This window comes from Peromyscus leucopus, chromosome 5, assembly GCF_004664715.2.
Source record: "Peromyscus leucopus breed LL Stock chromosome 5, UCI_PerLeu_2.1, whole genome shotgun sequence".
NCBI classification, from domain to species: domain Eukaryota; kingdom Metazoa; phylum Chordata; class Mammalia; order Rodentia; family Cricetidae; genus Peromyscus; species Peromyscus leucopus.
In genome coordinates, this window is record NC_051067.1 from 874,224 (window position 1) to 891,632 (window position 17,409).

General features: G+C 39.5%; 1 protein-coding gene across 1 annotated transcript in view; it reads left to right on the plus strand.

Moving 5' to 3' along the window:
• Positions 1-15,269, plus strand: part of Znf367 (zinc finger protein 367) — a 19,579-nt gene extending 4,310 nt beyond the window's left edge. The window contains exons 2-5 of the mRNA XM_028891687.2: positions 3,498-3,648; positions 7,159-7,278; positions 8,421-8,559; positions 12,747-15,269. Coding sequence (XP_028747520.1) covers positions 3,498-3,648; positions 7,159-7,278; positions 8,421-8,559; positions 12,747-12,969 — 633 coding nt within the window. The 3' untranslated portion in view covers positions 12,970-15,269. The remainder of the gene's footprint in view (positions 1-3,497; positions 3,649-7,158; positions 7,279-8,420; positions 8,560-12,746) is intronic.
• The last annotated feature ends 2,140 nt before the right edge of the window (positions 15,270-17,409 follow it).

Sequence of the window (17,409 nt, forward strand, 5' to 3'; positions counted from 1 at the left end):
GGGGCAAGAGCTGATGAAGAGGCCAAGAGGAGTGCTGCTTACTGCCTTGATCCTTTGATTTATGGTGTTCTATTATTATACAATAGATAGGCCTTTTATTTGAACTTGTCTAAAACATTCAAGGACTTTTTAGGTCTTCTGTCTTCATATGACTATAAACACTTTGAGAATTACTCATCTGCCTCTTAGAAAGCAGGAGATTCTGTATGCAAAAGTTTTTAAGTGATGTAATCATCCAGAATTTCATGTTGGCATTACTTTTTCTTTGAGTCACCAATAGTCTTGACAAGATTTGTCCTTTAGGCTACAGACAAAATTGATTGCTGATAAACTTGCCTAGAAACATGGTGTTTCTTATTGTTAAGACTAAATTGAAAATGGCCTATTCAAGTAATACTGGTTATTTTAATATATATGGTTGGGGCTGGGGAGGTGGCTCAGGGTGCAAAATGCTTGCTGCATAAGCCTAAGGGCCTGTGTTCAGATCCCTAGTACCCACATAAAAGCTAGGTGAAGAACAGCTATAGCCACAGCAATGGATGTAGAAAGACAGGCAGATCCCAGGGCCTCTGGCTAACTAGCCTAGTAGAAATGATGAGCTTCAGGTTCAGTGAGAGACCCTGTCTCAAAAAATAAGGTGGAAAGGGCTAGAGGAGGACATCTGACATTGACCTCTGGCACCCAGATGTATGCACACATGTATGTAACACATGCACACAGATATGTGTGGCTAGTAGATGCTGCTCATTTATTTGGGACATTAGATGATTATTTCCTATCTTATTTCCTTAATTAAAAGAATACATTTATTGAACTATTACCTATACATGGCAAGTATTGTATTTATACATCCCTTACAACTGAACATGTTTTATTTTTCTCTAGTAGTAAGGAACATAGTAATGGGTTATTTAATTATGCTTTTTCTTTTTGGTTTTTCAAGACAGTTTCTCTGTGAGTCCTGGCTGCCTGGAACTCACTCTGTAGACCAGGCTGGCCTTGAACTCACAGATCTACAGTACTAGAATGAAAGGTGTGTGCCACCAGACCTGGCATGAGTTTCTCTTTGAAAGTGAAAACTGACTGAAGGAAATTTGGTCAGAGCCAAATTATCATTCTAGGTTTGAGGCTAAGATTTGAGCTTTGGAAACCTGTAGGTTTTTACATGGAAAGCAGTGACAACATCTTTATATTGGGTGTAGCTGTGCATGATACTTGTAGCACTGTTTTTCATATAACCTTTGTATGTGACAACTTACCTGGAAAATAAAAGGAATTTTTAAAGAAAAACATGCTGTTTTAGTTTAGAGAAGATAGTACAGACTTCCCATGAACAATACTCAGTTTCCCCTTTTGCTGGTATGTTCAATTACTAGAATATATTTGTGACCATGTTGTTATACTATCAGCTATTCAAGTTGTCTTGGAGTGTCTTGTTTGTTGGTTGGTTTTGAGATACAGTCTCACTTTGTAACCCAGACAGGCCTCACTTGTAATCATCCTGCCTCAGCTCCTGAGTGCAGGGATCACAGGTATGTGCCATTATAGTTTCTTGATTTTTTTTTTTTAATTTTATTTTTCTCTTTTTGAGGCTTATGTAGTCTTGGCTGGCCTCCTTGAATTCACAGTGATCCACCTGCCTCTGCCCCCCAAGTGCTGGGATTAAAGGCTTGCACCTTTGTTTTTTTTTAATAAAGGTAAAATTATATGACATTAAATTATTAGCATTATGAAGTGTACAATTCAGTGGCATTTAGGATATTGACTGTTGTACAGCTTTGAAAACTTTTTATCACTGTTTAAGTCCCTGTATCTATTGAACAGTGATCCTAAAGCCCCATTTCCCAGCACACACAGGATGATCCTTTCCAGTTCTGCAAACCAAGCCACAGACTCTGGGAGCTTGTTTTGGGTTGTACTGATGTCTTCTTTAGACCTTCAAATTCCTGACTTATAAGTTGTAATCTGTTTTCAGTTATATAAAAATATTTTCTCGTTTGTGTTGTACAGCTTTTGAGTGTTTAATTCTCATAGGTTTGTTCCAGTTTTCCATGTGCTATTGATTCACAGCTTCATTCTATGTGGCCAGAAAAGGTGCTTGGGATACATTATTGAGATGTGTTTTACATTCTAAGGCGGGATCTGTCCTCATTTCTTTGTGGCCCTTCTGTTTATTTGCCTAACACATTATTGAAGTCTCTAGATCATTTTGAACTATTTCTCCCATTAATTATGCCATTTTTAGTTATGCATTTGGTGTGAATGTATTTGTAATTATCCTTTATGTCCTTTCATTTTTAATATATTCATATTTTATCTAAATTAAATCTTGTGGATAGCATGTAGTTGTCATTTAAAATCTGTCAGTCCCAGCATTTTAACGGGACATTTTGCCCTCCTTACTTTTAAAGTAGTTACTGATGACAAAGGACTTCTGGTGGTTTTTTTTTTTTTTTTTTTTTTTTTTTAGTGTTCATTCTACTTGGTCTGTTTCTCAGTTTCTTTATTGATGCCTTGTATGTTGAGCTGACATTCCCTAGTACACCATTTTAATTTCTTTTTTTAAACTTCCTGGTGATTATCTTGAAGTTATTAATTCACCTTTTACACTTATAATAATTTATTTTGAATCCACATTACTTTAGCTTCAGTAGCCTATTAAAACTACTCCTGTGTCATTTCCTTTTATAATGTCCCTTTCTAGTGCAGAGGATTGAGATCAAGCTCAAGGCCTCTGACATAGGCAAGTGCCTTGACCCTGAGCTACATCCTCAGCTAGGGATACACTTTACTTACCCAGCTGTTTACAGCTCTGTTATAGCTTTCACTTTCTTGTGTGTTAAGCTTGATCAGCCCCAGGTAGAGTTTCTGACTATGTTCAGGATTTTCTGGGCATATGCTCAGTTTTCTGTGCTTTTCGGTGTCCTAACTTGACAAAGAAACTTTCTCCCTGATTTTCTCTCCCAGGCTTTTCCTGTGTCTGCTTGCTTTAGCTGAAACCAATCTTTTGGTCCAGAGAACAGCAGGTTGTTTTACAAGGTTTGTGAACAATGCCCTCTGAATAGTTAGTCTCATGGCCTGAGAGATATGCAAATTAGGTGAGGCAAAGACAAGTGCCTTATGTCAGTCCATCAAGTGCCCCATCCAGGTCACAGCAGACCGTTCGTCCAGAATCGGGTCTGGTCTGCTCTCTCTGCAAGCGGGGACAAGGGTCACACACTGAAGAATACAGACATTTTGAAGGGTGCTACTGGGTAAAGAAAGAATGGGCAAGTGAAAATGCTGTGAGGGTGTTTGTTGATTCAGTATGGACGAGTTAGTTGCTGGTAGTTTATTCTGGGTCTGTGACCATTGATTTTAGTAGTTTTCTGTTATCTGTGGAGAGGTGGGCTATTGGAGCCACTTACTCTACTATTCTTGCTGATGCTGCTCAGTTTGCATCTTACACTGCTTTAATGATTATAGGAAATATTAAAGTTTATAAACAATGTTAACAGGATGGAATCCGACGTGGTAGACCCAGAGCAGACACTGTCCGGGATTTAATAAATGAAGGAGAGCATTCGTCCAGCAGGATCCGCTGTAACATCTGTAACAGGGTGTTTCCAAGGGAGAAATCACTCCAAGCTCACAAAAGGACTCATACAGGTAAGATGACAACATTGTAGAAATGGCTACAAGTAATATTTGATTAAAACTTGATTATTTAGGTTAATTAATGTTATTTAATTAGGTTAAATAATGTTCATGTAAATTGCCTTATATTTTCTTATTGCCACTATTATTTGTGAAGTTTTAAAAATCAGCTACTGTTTACTCAATTGCTTTTTGGTGGGGAATGGTGGTTTTAGGATTTTTAAACTTAACATAGTCATTATAGATGTCAATTGTGTCATTCATTATTACTGAATTTTTTTTCACTTCTACTTACCTGAATTCTATGTTTGCTCTTAATACTTACATGTCATACATTTTTATTTGTATATATAGAAAAATATATAAATATATGCAAATATAGAAATCCTTGCATTTTAAATACCATGTAGAAAGCAAAAGACTTTGTAGAAGGCCCACGTTCTTTCCATAAAGTTAACCCCAGGAGGGAGGGACCTTATAGTAAATCTCATAGTTTGTAGATGAAAACCCATTGCAACTGTCTTGCAAATTGTGCTGCCCAACACAGCACCCACTTCCTAGCATGACCTGTGAACACTTGAGATGTGCTACTCTAAATTGTCAGTAAATAATTTTGTCAATAATTGTTAGTATATAATTAAATGATAGTGTTTTTAGATAAATATGACTTATTTGTACAGATTAGCTTTAACTATTTTTACTTTTTCTTTATTACTATTGGTTTGTAGTGTTTTTGTTTTTGTTTTTGTTTTTGACACAGTTTTTGTCTCACTATGTTGCTCTGGCTATCCTGGAACTCAGGCTGGGTTCAAACTCAGATATCCGCTTGCCTCTGCCCCTGCCCCTGCCCCTGCCCCCTGAGTGCTGGGATTAAAGGCATGCACCACCACTCCTGGTTTGTTTTTATTTTTTCAAACAAGGCTTCTACAGTTGTTCACAGTGTGTTTCTTTTTAATTTTTTTAATGATTTGTTTATTTTATGTGCACTGGTGTTTTGTCTGCATGTATGTCTGTGTGAGGGTGTGGGATTCCCTGGAACTAGAGTTATAATTGTGGGCTGCAATGTGGGTGCTGGGAATTGAGCTTAGGACCTCTGGAAGAGCAGCCAGTGATCTTAACTCTCCAGCCCCACAGTGTGTTTCTTTATCTTTTTATTTTTTTTGTTTTTAGATTTTATTATGTGTATGTATATTTTGCGTGCATGTATGTATCTGCGCAGTATGTGTGCCTGGTGCCCAAGGAGGCCAGAAGAAGGCATTCAATCCCCTGGATGGTTAGGGATGGTTGTGAGCCACCATGTGGGTGCTAGGAAGTTAATCTGGGTCCTCTGAAAGTGCAGCAAGTGCTCTTAACCACTGAGCCATCTCTCCAGTGTCCACAGTGTGTTTCAACTGAGCAGCACTCATCTAGAACTTGGGCTCCCTCCCCACCCCCAGACAGGATTTCTCTGTGTAGCCCTGGCTGTCCTGGAACTCGCTTTGTAGATCAGGCTGTCCTTGAATTCGCAGAGATCCACTTGACTCTGCCTCCCAAGTGCTGGCATTAAAGGTGTGTGCCACCACTGCCCAGCTGAGTCAATTTTTTTAAGTTAAAAATCACTGTGAGCTAAGATAGATAGGCTTTGACTTTAATCAGTAAAACTATTGCTTCATGAAATAATACAATTTTGAGAACTTTTGAAGGCCTTTTCAATCTTATTAGTCTGAATCCTCCCCAGTAACTGCTTTATAGGCTGCAGAGCTCTTGTTGCCAGTGTAGGAAAGAGTCAGTTAAGGTCATGGGCCCCATGATAGCAGGAACTGTCTCTGACTCTGTTGTTCACTTCTGGGACCTATTCCTCCTACCAGATTGCCTCATTCAGCCTTAATAGAAGAGGAGGTGCCTAGTCTCACTGCAGTTTGATATACCATGGCTGGCTGATATCCATGGGAGGCCTGCCCTTATCTGAAGAGAAACAGAGGAAGAGGAGTGGATGTGGTGTAGGGGGAGGTGGGGGGGAAGGAACTTGGAGGAGAGGAGGGAGGGGAAACTTTGGTTGGGATGTAAAAACAAATAAAAAACAAACAAACAAAAAGATTATGGGCCCTAATGAAGAAAGTCCCATGTTCCTGTCCTAATCTGCTACTACTTTGCTGTATGTCCCCAGATGCTTCTGTACCTTGGTTTGCTACTGGGACACAAAAAAGCAGATGCTGAATTCAAGTTCCCCAAGAAACAGTTAAGTTCTGATAGCACAGACTTTGTGGAAAGCTGTGCACTGTCCAAATGGACATTGTGAAATGTCCAATGGTCTAGCTATTCATTGTGAAAACCAATGTCCCTGTAGCTCAGTATTTAAGTTATATGTAACTATCATGACTGTAAGTGTGCCTGTTGATACTGTGATGTTAAGGGATGTGTCACTGTTTTGAGTCATATTGAAAGAATTGTAATTGGTTAAAAGTTTGTCACTTGTAATAAATAATATATTGATTAAGACTGACATTTTTGAGCACCTTATCTAGCTTAGCACTGTTGTATGTAGAAATTTAAATGAAGCAGAAAGTAGAAGAATTTCTGCAGGAGACTCCTATGATAAATAAGCACCACAGGACACTTCATGAGGAGATACAAAGTGCAGCTGAAAGCCTATGTGACTGGATTTGAATGGGTAGGGAAAACAGTGTGGGTGTTTTGTTTTTTGAGACAGGATTTCTTTTTATAGCCTTTGCTGTCCTGGAACTAGCTCTGTAGACCACACTGGCCTCAAACTCAGAGATCTGCCTATCTTTGCTTCCCGAGTGCTGGGATTAAAGGCATGCTCCACCATCACCAGTATTTTTAAGGATAAGAACCAGATAAAAAGGCATTGCTTCCTGGCTGGAATGTCTTTTCTGGAGGAAAATAAAGATCCTTCTCCAAGTAGCTAATGAATTTGGTGACACTGTATGCAGAGAAGATATTAGGAACCGCTTAAAAATCAGCAAGCAACTTTCAGCTGTCCCAGGAACTCAACAGGGCTTGGGATGGTTTGAGGAATTACTGGTATTACAAATACAAAAGCAGTGTTCTGTGCCGGTGCCTCCAACTTGAAGTACAGTGTATGAAGGAGGCTAGCGGCCAGCTAGCAGGCTATTAGAGAATCCCCTTTGGTTGAGTGAGACCAAGGAAATAGCCACAGAAAGCAGGAGTTTGAGATAGTTTGTAAATCAGGAAAGAGCTCATAGTTGGAGTGTTGAGGAGAAAAGTATACATAAGCTGAAAATGCTGATATCAAGGACTAGAACCTGGGTTTCTAAATCCTCAAGGCCTAGAAGAAGTAGTGTACTTTGCAGAGGAGAGCTGCTCTGGTGCCACTCTGTCCCCCTGCCTGTGTGCACTGTGACGTGTGTGTGTGTGTGTGTGTGTGTGTGTGTGTGTGTGTGTGTGTGTGTGTGTGTCATTGTTCGCTGGAGTTCTGACTCATGTAAAGAGGATTTTTCTCCTGCCCTGTCCTCCTCTTGCCTTGCTGCCTCAGGTCTGATATGATGTCTATCTTCTTAGGTGAGAGACCGTATCTGTGTGATTATCCAGATTGTGGAAAAGCCTTTGTTCAGAGTGGACAGCTCAAAACACATCAACGTCTTCACACCGGAGAGAAGCCTTTTGTCTGTTCAGAAAATGGTATGGTGTTAGAAGTGATATTTCAGGAGTAGTTAGAGTAAGTTTTACTTAGATTTTTAGTAATCAGCTCAGCTGGTAGTTTTACTTGGATTTTTTTGAGAAGAGAGAATTTTTGAAAAGCTTTTATAAGCATCATAAGCCTCTCACCCCCATGCTATGAATTAAGCCCAGGTCTTTGCGCATGCTAGACAGGTACTTTATTAACTGGAGTAAGTGTATCTTTTCTTTTTCTGTTTTTAATTTTTATTTAAGTATTTTATGAGTATGAGTGCTCTATCTGCATGTATGCCTGCATGCCGGAAGAGGGCATCAGACCCTATTATAGATGGTTGTGAGCTGTCATGTGGTTGCTGGGAATTAAACTCAGGACCTCTGGAAGAGCAGCCAGTGCTCTTAACCTGAGCCATCTCTCCAGCCCCATTGTGTATCTTTTCTTAAGGTCATCTATTTGTGTGTGTGGTCAGGGGACCACTTGGATTCTAGGGATCAAACTTTGGTTATCAGGCTTGGCTGCAAGTACCTTTACCTACTGAGCTATCAAAGTGTTGTTTTTTAAATCATAGTGTCCAAAAAAATTTTTTTAAATGTATAATTTTCCAGTTATATTTCAGTATAGTTCTGTCCCTTTTTTTTTTTTGGTAGTTTTCTTGATTATTTTTCTAAATCTTAATTTTATGTCTATAGGCTATTTATTTTTAGTTTCCACATACGAGAGGAAAATTTTTGTTTCTTTCTGAGACAGGGTCTCACTGTGTAGCATTGCAGGGCCTGGAACTCCCTATATAGACCAGGCTGGCTTCAAACTCAAAAGAAATCCACCTTCCCCTGCCTCATGAGTGCTGGAATCAATGATGTGCAGCACCACATCTGACTTGATAGAAAATTTTACTATTATTTAAAATTTATTTTATTTTATGAGTATGTGTTTACCTACATGTATATATGTCTACCATATGTGTTCTTGGTACCTACAGAGGTCAGAAGAGGGCAATGGATCCCATGGATGTGACTATAGAAGCTTGTTTGGTTATAGAATTCAACATCTCTGCCTTCCATTTACTTTATTATATACATTGAAGCTGGACATGTTTAGTATGTCTGAATGTCCAGATTCTAGTGAGCATTTCTTCTGTGTTTTAAAGGCTGCCTAAGCAGATTCACCCATGCAAACCGCCACTGTCCAAAGCACCCCTATGCCAGGCTGAAGAGAGAAGAGCCAACGGACACACTGAGCAAACATCAGTCTGCAGACAACAAGGCTGCTGCCGAGTGGCTGGCAAAGTAAGGCCTGCTGTGTGTCGTCTCCCAGAAAGACCCTTTGGGGCTTGGGCCCATGTTAAATTTTGAGAATTCTCTTATTTTAAATAAATTACTTTTATACATCATAAAATAGTTCAGAGTAACTCTTAATTTCCTATAGAGTTGTTAAGAGTGCTTGGGATTTGTTTGTGATATAAATATAATTGTATGTATAATTGTAAGCACAGAATATTTGGTTTTCTTTGTTTCATTGTTGAAAAATATGGAACACTCATGAATTTGTAAATCATGGCAACAAGGAGATCAGTATAAAAATCTTTCTCTGGGGATATTTTGACTTAAAGACTGTCTGTTGTAAGCATCATTACAGATTCTCTGCAATGCTCCTGGGTCTCTTATTGTGCTGCTACAGCTCTACCTCCCCCTGGCCAAGCCACAGGGGGCTGACATTTATTAACAACCATGCCACTGTTGTTTTGATGCCTCTGTGCTCTTGGCTGGAGGGCTCACTTCTTCCTTTAGCTATTCCACTCACCTTCATTTCTCACTCACACTAACATCATTTCAGGAAAGGCTTACCTGGCCTACCAAGGAACATTTGGAACAAACAGGCTGGGACCCACTTTACAGGTACTTCTTAAGAGGCTGGTATCATCCTGAGTATGGAGCCCAACCCTTTTCTGTAGTACTCAGAGCCCCAGCGACCTGTTGTCATTCTCTTGTTCTAGTCCTCAACTGTACTGAACGAATAGTTCTTTCAGTGCTTCTTATGTACTACCAATATTCCTAGTGTGAGGACATAGATTTCCTGAAATGACAGGGTTGTTTTATTTTACTTATTTGTAAACAAGTCTAACAATGTAGTCCTAGCAAGTCTGGAACTCACTATGGAGACATGTAGACTAGGGGCCACCATAGTCAAAGTAATGGATGCATCTGTCATATCCAAGTTTTCTCATGCTCCTTTGTAACCCCTCTTTTCCACACTTTTCCTCAGCTAGCACTAATCTGCTGGGACTGTAAACTAATTTATATTTTCTAGAGCTTTATAGAAATGTCATCAAATGACTGCTTCCACTCAGCATCATTTGAGGTTCATCCATATTGAGTGTATCGGCCCATTCCTTTTATTTCTGGATAGTAATTTATTGTGTAGCTCTATGTCAGCTTGTTTAATCAATCACCTTTTGATAGATGTTTGGGTTGCTTTTAGCTATTATAAATAAAGCTTGAGCATTAGTATACAGGGCTTCATATTAACACTTGTATGTGGTGGCCCTATCATTTAAATATGCACTTTAGACATTTAGTGGACATTTACATTTTTTCTTTCAAGTTATCAGGTGGCTACAATAAGATCAGGCTAGAATTAAAACTAGTGTTAAATTTTTGGATAAACTTTGTATTATTAACATTATTTTCTTAATTATATTTCCTTTTTTATATTTTGGTTTTTTTTGAAATAGGGTTTCTTTGGATAGCCCTAGTTGTCCTGGAACTTGCTCTGTAGACCAGGCTGGCCTTGAACTGACAGAGCCTTTGCCTCACAAGTGCTGGGATTAAAGGCATGTGCCACCATGCCCAGCTGTTGGTCATATTTCCTAGGTTTAATGTTTAATACTGCCAAGAGTTACCATTGTCGTGTTCCTACCACCCCTCACCCCCCAAAAAAAATGATGAGCAGTGGTAGCACATGCCTTTAATCCTAGTACTCAGGAGGCAGAGGCAGGTAGATCTCTAAAGTTAAGAGGCCAGCCTGGACTACAGAGTAGAGAACAGCAGGGCTACACAGAGAACCTGGTCTTGAAAAAACAAAAACAACCCACAGTTTTGTTAAATAAATAGGTTTTTCCCCCACTGTGGTTTTGAGACTACCGATGCCCATGGCCTTGTACATGTTAGGCAAATGTTCTACCACTGATGTAGAGGATACGATAGGTTGGCTCCTAAAGCTTATTCATATATAATCATAGAGGTAGGGTTTTTTTTTTTTCCTGATGCTAGGGATTGAACTTAGGACCTTGATACATGTTATACAAATGTTCTCCACTGAGCTACATACCTAGGGCACCACATAGTGTAATGGCAAACACATGATTAGAGAATGGAGTGTAAGAACTGAAACAGTAAATGTTTGATTATAGATAGATGCCTGAAGAAGTGTAATATGAATTGCTAAACAGTATTATTAATAAAAAACCTGGAGCCAGATATTGGGGTGAAAGCTGAAAGATCAGAGGAAGAGAATAAGCCAGCCACAAGTTCTTACCATTAGGAAATCCTCAGCCCAAGAGAGCTACTTCCTGTATACTCACGCCTTATGTACTTCTGTGCCCTGCCATCTTACTTCCTCTCTCCACCCAGCTATATCACTTCCTCTTTCTGCCCAGCTCTGTCACTTCCTGTTTGTCTGTACAGACCTCCAGACCTCTGTGGTTAACTAGTGCTGGGATTAAAGGCTCACCTGGCTGTTCCCAGTGTGGCCTTGAACTCTGCCTTCTGAATGATGTGTACTACCATTGCCTGACCTCTGTGTTTAATATAGTGGCTGGCTTTGTCCTCTGATCCCCAGGCAAGCTTTATTTGTTAGAGCACAAATAAAGTCACCACAAAGAAGAGTCTTCATTCCTGAATTTAAGTTCCCTATATAAATGGGTCTTCCATGTACTACCTCTGATAGTCACAGAAAAACAATTACTAAAGAACTGCTTTGACAAAATTTCATTTTTATTACTGTATATTCACTGGATATTGTAATGGACCTCATAAATACATAAAAGTCTATTAGGTACTTTGATCACAGTAATCCCTCTATATCCTCCATTTTCCTAGTCACCTCATTCCCTGAGACACTCTTGTTTCTTCTACTCTCATGACATGCAGATAAATGATTTAACGAGACTATGTATAAAGTCTGAGGTCCACATATGACAGAAAACATGATATTTGTCTTTTTCTGTCTAAATCTTCTTTATGGCTGAATAAAATCCATTATGTATTATTTACTGTTGTAAAGGTGGTGGGATCTGGGAGAATGGAGCCAATAAATGAGGCCGACTAAAATCTTATGCAGTAACCAACTTAGTTAGAACATTAGACCATACTCTGAGGGTTTAGAGGAGTCACAGGAGTAAGCAAGCGTACAGTCACAAGGTCAAGCTGTACATGGTGGGCAAGCCACACACTGCAGAAACATGTTTTTTCATAGAGGCATATAAACAAACAACAATAGCCAGTTGTAATGAATGATCCGAAGTAAATTCCTATCCACTACACCTGGGAGGGTCACAAAAGCACAATCCAAAAACAATGCGTGTTTTTTACGAAACTGAGGTCACAAGACTCTGGTCTTGGTTTCTTGAAGTTTTCTCACAGGCACTCAGAATCTGTGCTCCATTCTTGGACCATGTTCCAATAATGTATATATACAACATTTTCTCATTTGTTCATTTGCTCAAACCTAGGCTGATCTATAATTTGGCTACTGTCAGTAGTGCTGAGTAAGCCTGTATGTGCAAGTATCTTATGATCTATTGACTCAGGTGTGGGACAGTCGGTCATATGGCAGTTGCATCTTGAGTATTTTGATGAACCTCCACAATATTTCAAAATTGGCTAAACTATTTATATTCCTATCAGTATGTAATAGGTCTGATTGAGGCAAGATAGGATCTCAGTGTAATTTTAATTATCCTGATAGTTAAAGATGTTGAACTTTGTTTTTTACATATTTGTTTACTGTTCATGCTTCATCTTTTGAGAATTACAAACTTTTTTTTTTTTTTTTTTTGGTTTTTCGAGACAGGGTTTCTCTGTGTAGCTTTGCGCCTTTCCTGGAGCTCACTTGGTAGCCCAGGCTGGCCTCGAACTCACAGAGATCCGCCTGGCTCTGCCTCCTGAGTGCTGGGATTAAAGGCGTGTGCCACCAATGCCCGGCTACAAACTGTTTTTTAAAAAGTATTTTATGTGTATATGCCTGAGTGTATGTGTGTGCAGGAGTTCATGGGGGCCTGAAAAGGGCATCAGATTCCCTGGAACTGGTGGTACAGACAGTTGCAGACTGCCATATAGGTGTTGGGAACCTAACCCAGGTCTTCTGGGATAGGAGCTAGTGCTCTTAATTACTGAGCCATCTCTCCAGCCCCACTAAGAAAATATATGACAACCTGATATCTACCATATAAATAACCTGTCTGCCTTTCACACAGGTATTGGGAAATGAGAGAGCAACGCACCCCCACCCTGAAAGGCAAGCTAGTTCAGAAGGCTGATCAGGAGCAGCAGGACCCAATGGAGTACCTCCAGTCTGATGAAGAGGACGATGAGAAGAGTGGCGCCCAGCGCCGGCTGCAGGAGCAGCGAGAGCGGCTGCATGGGGCCCTGGCACTCATTGAGCTGGCCAACCTGACAGGGGCACCACTCCGCCAGTAGCCCCAACACTGACTCTTCACTGTACAAAAGTACTGCCCAGCATACTTACAAAGTAGATCCTTGGGCACAAGCTAAGCACCTTATTTGCTTATCATAGGCTGCTATTCTGTAGAAACTCATGAAGAATGTTGTTGCCTCAGACATGGGGTGAGAGAGAATTGCACTTTTTTTTTATACAGAAATGGATTTGATGTAAAGTTTAAAATATTTTGTAAATATGGACTGCAGTTACAGGGTAGAAGCTACATGTGGGAAGCTAGGTTTTGCAAGTTTAATGCATTCATTGGAAGCAGTTCTCACAGGAAGCACTTTGTGAATAAGACATTTGTATGAGAAAACAGTTTGGTTCAAATAGCCAAAGAGGGTTGAAATAGATTATTTATAAGATCATTTTAAACAGTGTATGCTAGTATGTGTGACAGTACTATAAACACTGAAGCAGGGCAGTGTGAAACATATGTATAAGATACATATTTTTAAATTGCAAAATAGCATGCCCAATAGGGCTAGAGAAATGGAAGGCCAGCTATTTGGAAAGATGCTATAAGTTATGGACTTGGAAGAAAATAGGTATTTGAGGATCTTGGTAAGGGGTAGTAGTTGAGTTTTTTTAAATTGGTGTAAAATGAGTCTCATCGCATCTTTCTGGGCTTTTTAACTAACTGTAATGCTGACGCTTAGAAAGCTCGTCACCCAGCTTGACTGGGGACTTTTGCACATTGCTCAGCTGCTGGATCTGAGTGATTAATCTTGCAAAGTCTAGGTAACCCAGCAACTGGTGCACATGTATGTATGTATGTATGTGTGTGTGTGTGTACACCAGTGAGATCTTTTATGGGCCCTGTAATGAGATTGGCACTTATGTTTATATTAATAAAAGGGACATCTGCAGGGTTGTTTTGTAGTGAAATGTTTTAGGTCTTTTGATAGTAAACACTAAATTTTAATTGTACTGCTTGTTTAGCATTATTAGCGGATGGAAGCCTCCATATTTATATTTTCAGTGCATATTGCCACCTTTCTGCTTCACTTCAGAATAACATGCCAAGCTATTTTGTGTTCACTAAATTTAGCTATCAGTTAAACACTTGAGTAAATATTAGCTACTCAAATATGCAGGCTTCTGAGATAGTTTTAACTGCAAGTGTGTTGTCTGGTGGTTTAAAACCATTTTCTCCAAATAGATGAAGTTATTGAACACACGTTGTGTACTTAGGCATGAACAGAATCCCAGGGCTGAGCAGCCATCTCTTTTATAGAGTCAGGAATTTCTGTCACTTGAGCTTTTGTTAAAAGGTGAATGAAACTATATACAGAACATGGTGATTTATAGACTCCTTAATTGGAGACTTCAAAGTAATAGGAGGAAGATGGGTTCTTCAGTGCCTTTGAGTTGAGATAGCACCCTACAAGTTTAGATTACACATTATTGAGAATGTAGGCTTTGTTATCAAAAATCTCAGCAGTTGTAGTACACAGGTAGTTAAATTGTGTAGCCTTGGGAGGTAAGGAAATATCTTGAGAAGCACTAGTGTGAAACTGAAGAAGTGATAGTTACAATAATGTGTATGCGAGGACATACTTTAAAAATGGAATTCCTCTGTATAGTCAATGACAGATCTTTAGGGGCTTTTTGTAATAACAGAATTTATATTTGTAATGGTCTAAGAATTTTATTTGTAGTCTGGTATGTAGAATTTTAACTTGGAGCACTTATAAGTATGGTAAGAGACCATAGCATCTGAATTTTCTTGTTTTGGGGTTCAACATTTTCTCTAGAATTTTTCCTCAGATGAATGGGAGTATATGGATCAAAGTGCAACACTCACCAGTATTGGGAAGTTTAAAATCTGATCAACTCACCTTAAGGACAGTAGTACAATTTGAAAAATGCAGTTAGCCAATTCACAGATGATAAAAAAATCTTCAAAAAGTAAGGGCTTTGTTTGTTTCTCCAGCTGATTTTTGTCAACCATTGTAGTTATGTTCCCAAGTATTTTTTATTTGTATGATTGGATTTTAGTTTAAGAAATTATTTCAACTGCTTACCATTGGCCATATTTTAAAGCATTCTTTTTTTTTTTTGATATAAGGTATGTACTTGGACAAAATACATTGGCATCTAAAATTTGAGGTGTGTTATGACTGCTTTTTGTTTTAAAAATGTGGTTACATTCAGATTTTTGAAGTGTTTTATGCTTCATATGGCTAAGTTGTAGTTTGGCAAAGTTAACAGCATATTAATAAACATGCTGTAATTTTAAAAGATGCTTTGAATAAAATTTTATTTTAATTTAAAACAAAGTACATGGGTCATTCTTGCAGTTTTTATAATTTCTCTATCAAAAATAAGGTAGCTGATATTTAAAAAAAAACCCTAAAAAATAGAAACAGCCCACACCTGACATCCTTTATCTTAGTCTCAGACAGCTTTTTTAAGGTTGTGGGGACTGAATTCAGGGACTCAAAAAAAACTAGGCAAGCATCGTACTACTGAGCTACATATGCTGAAGTTAGGTCTCAGACTTGGGACAAATGGCTGATTGAGGTGCCTACTAACATATCAAAGTAGACTCTGGCCACCAGGTTCTCCCAGCATCCCTCAGTCCCTACTTGTTATAGGGTCCTCCTGGCTGGCATACCCCACTGCCTACCCTGAATTCTCCTACCTAGGGGCTGGGCTGCCCTTCCCCCAGCTTTCCCTATATAATACAACCATTTTGGCTGTGCTGGTCCTTCTGGCCTCTTGTCTCTCCTCTTCCTTCCCCACTCTCCTCACATGGCCTGGCTCAGAGTTCTGTTTATTCTGGACTCCTCCAGAGGCCTCTGCCTCTGACTATATTTTCCTTTTTTTTTTTTTTTTTTTTTTTTTTTTTTACAATAAATCACCACCATACCTAGGAACAGTCATGTCCCCTTTATTTATTTATTTTTCTCATTGAACTATATTGGTGTAGTTAATTTTTGGAAAAGAAAAATATAGGGGGTGATCATGTGCCATGGCTTATGTGTGGAGGCCTGGGGATAACTTTTGGAGTTGGATCACTCTTTCTAACATGTAAGTTCTGGGGATCAGACAGGTTATCAGGCTTGGTAGTAAGTGTTTTTATCTGCTTTGCTATGTGGAAGGCTCTGGTGTAGTTAAGTATTAACTGTTGCCAGCCCTATCCGAGGCCTTAAATTAGCGTAATAAGGAGTGTAGTGAGCCTGCCCTTTTGCTGGGGAATGGGGAACCCTTTGGACCTAACTATGGTGTGTGCAGACTTCACCAACAACACTAGTCAGGCTGTGGAATGGTCCTACACATGAACATGAGGACAAATGTGAAGATGGATGGCTCAGAGGACCCAGGTGCAGGCTTCTGCTCACATTGGCACCCGGGGCCTCCTGCCTGCTAGGCTGTAAATGTGACTTTAAAATACTGTTTTGCAAAGTCTATGTATGTGGAGAAACAGAAACACCGGCTCTTTTAGAGAAAATCAACCCAAGTGACCACATTGATTTTTCTTTTATGATTTATTTTATTGTTAATTCTGGCTATATTTGTGTATAGAGGTCTTAACCCCTGCTCCTCTCCAGTCTATAATTCAGATTTTAAAATCTTAACATGCCTTTGTGTGCCTCCCCCTCCCGGGTTAATTTGGGCTCTCAAAGCCAAAATTTTCAGTGGTAGGCCACTTCCCAAAAGTTCTGCTCAGCTTCCATTCTAGCTGTTGGCAGACAGTTCTAGCCTTTATACAACTGGGCTTCAGCTTTATTTAAAAGAAAATCTTAAGCATTTCTAAAAAGCTAAGATTTCAGTTTTTGAATTAATTATTTAGATGTTAAAATATGAGACATTTCATTGGAAATACTACTACAGCTGTTCTGCAGTTCCGAACCTTTTTTCACAAGAACTAGGATCCTGCATGGCTGTCCTAGGGAGAAATGGGCCCTGGGTGAGGGAGGCCTGAACTTACCAAGCGGAAGAAGAGAAGCCGAATCTTGGCTCACCCTGCTCTGCTGCTCCAATCCTAGGCATTTATGAACACGAAACAGAAGTGCTCCGCACAATCGCTTGTCCTGCAATGTGCCTGGAAGTATTTTTAGTAATAGTTGTACACTGGGAACGACATCATTCCATCGTTGTCGAATGGACAGATGAGTAATAAAGCGGTATTTGGGGGCACTTCCGAGCACTGAAACATCCGAAGCAAGGTCTAGGCTAGCCACAGCACAGTTCCAAAGCACCGGAGGGCCTGGGGACCTTTTCCTTTGTGGGGGATGTTGAGCTTGGATTTGTGTGTTTGCTTGGGTGTATTCATGTGTCAAAAACGCATCTCAAACTAGCGACGCAGGCCCGTCCTGTAGGATGTAAATTATACTTTTTTTAAACAAACGAAAAAAAAAAAAAACAAAACAAAAAAAGGAAGCAAACATCAGCCTTGCTGGGGGGTGGGG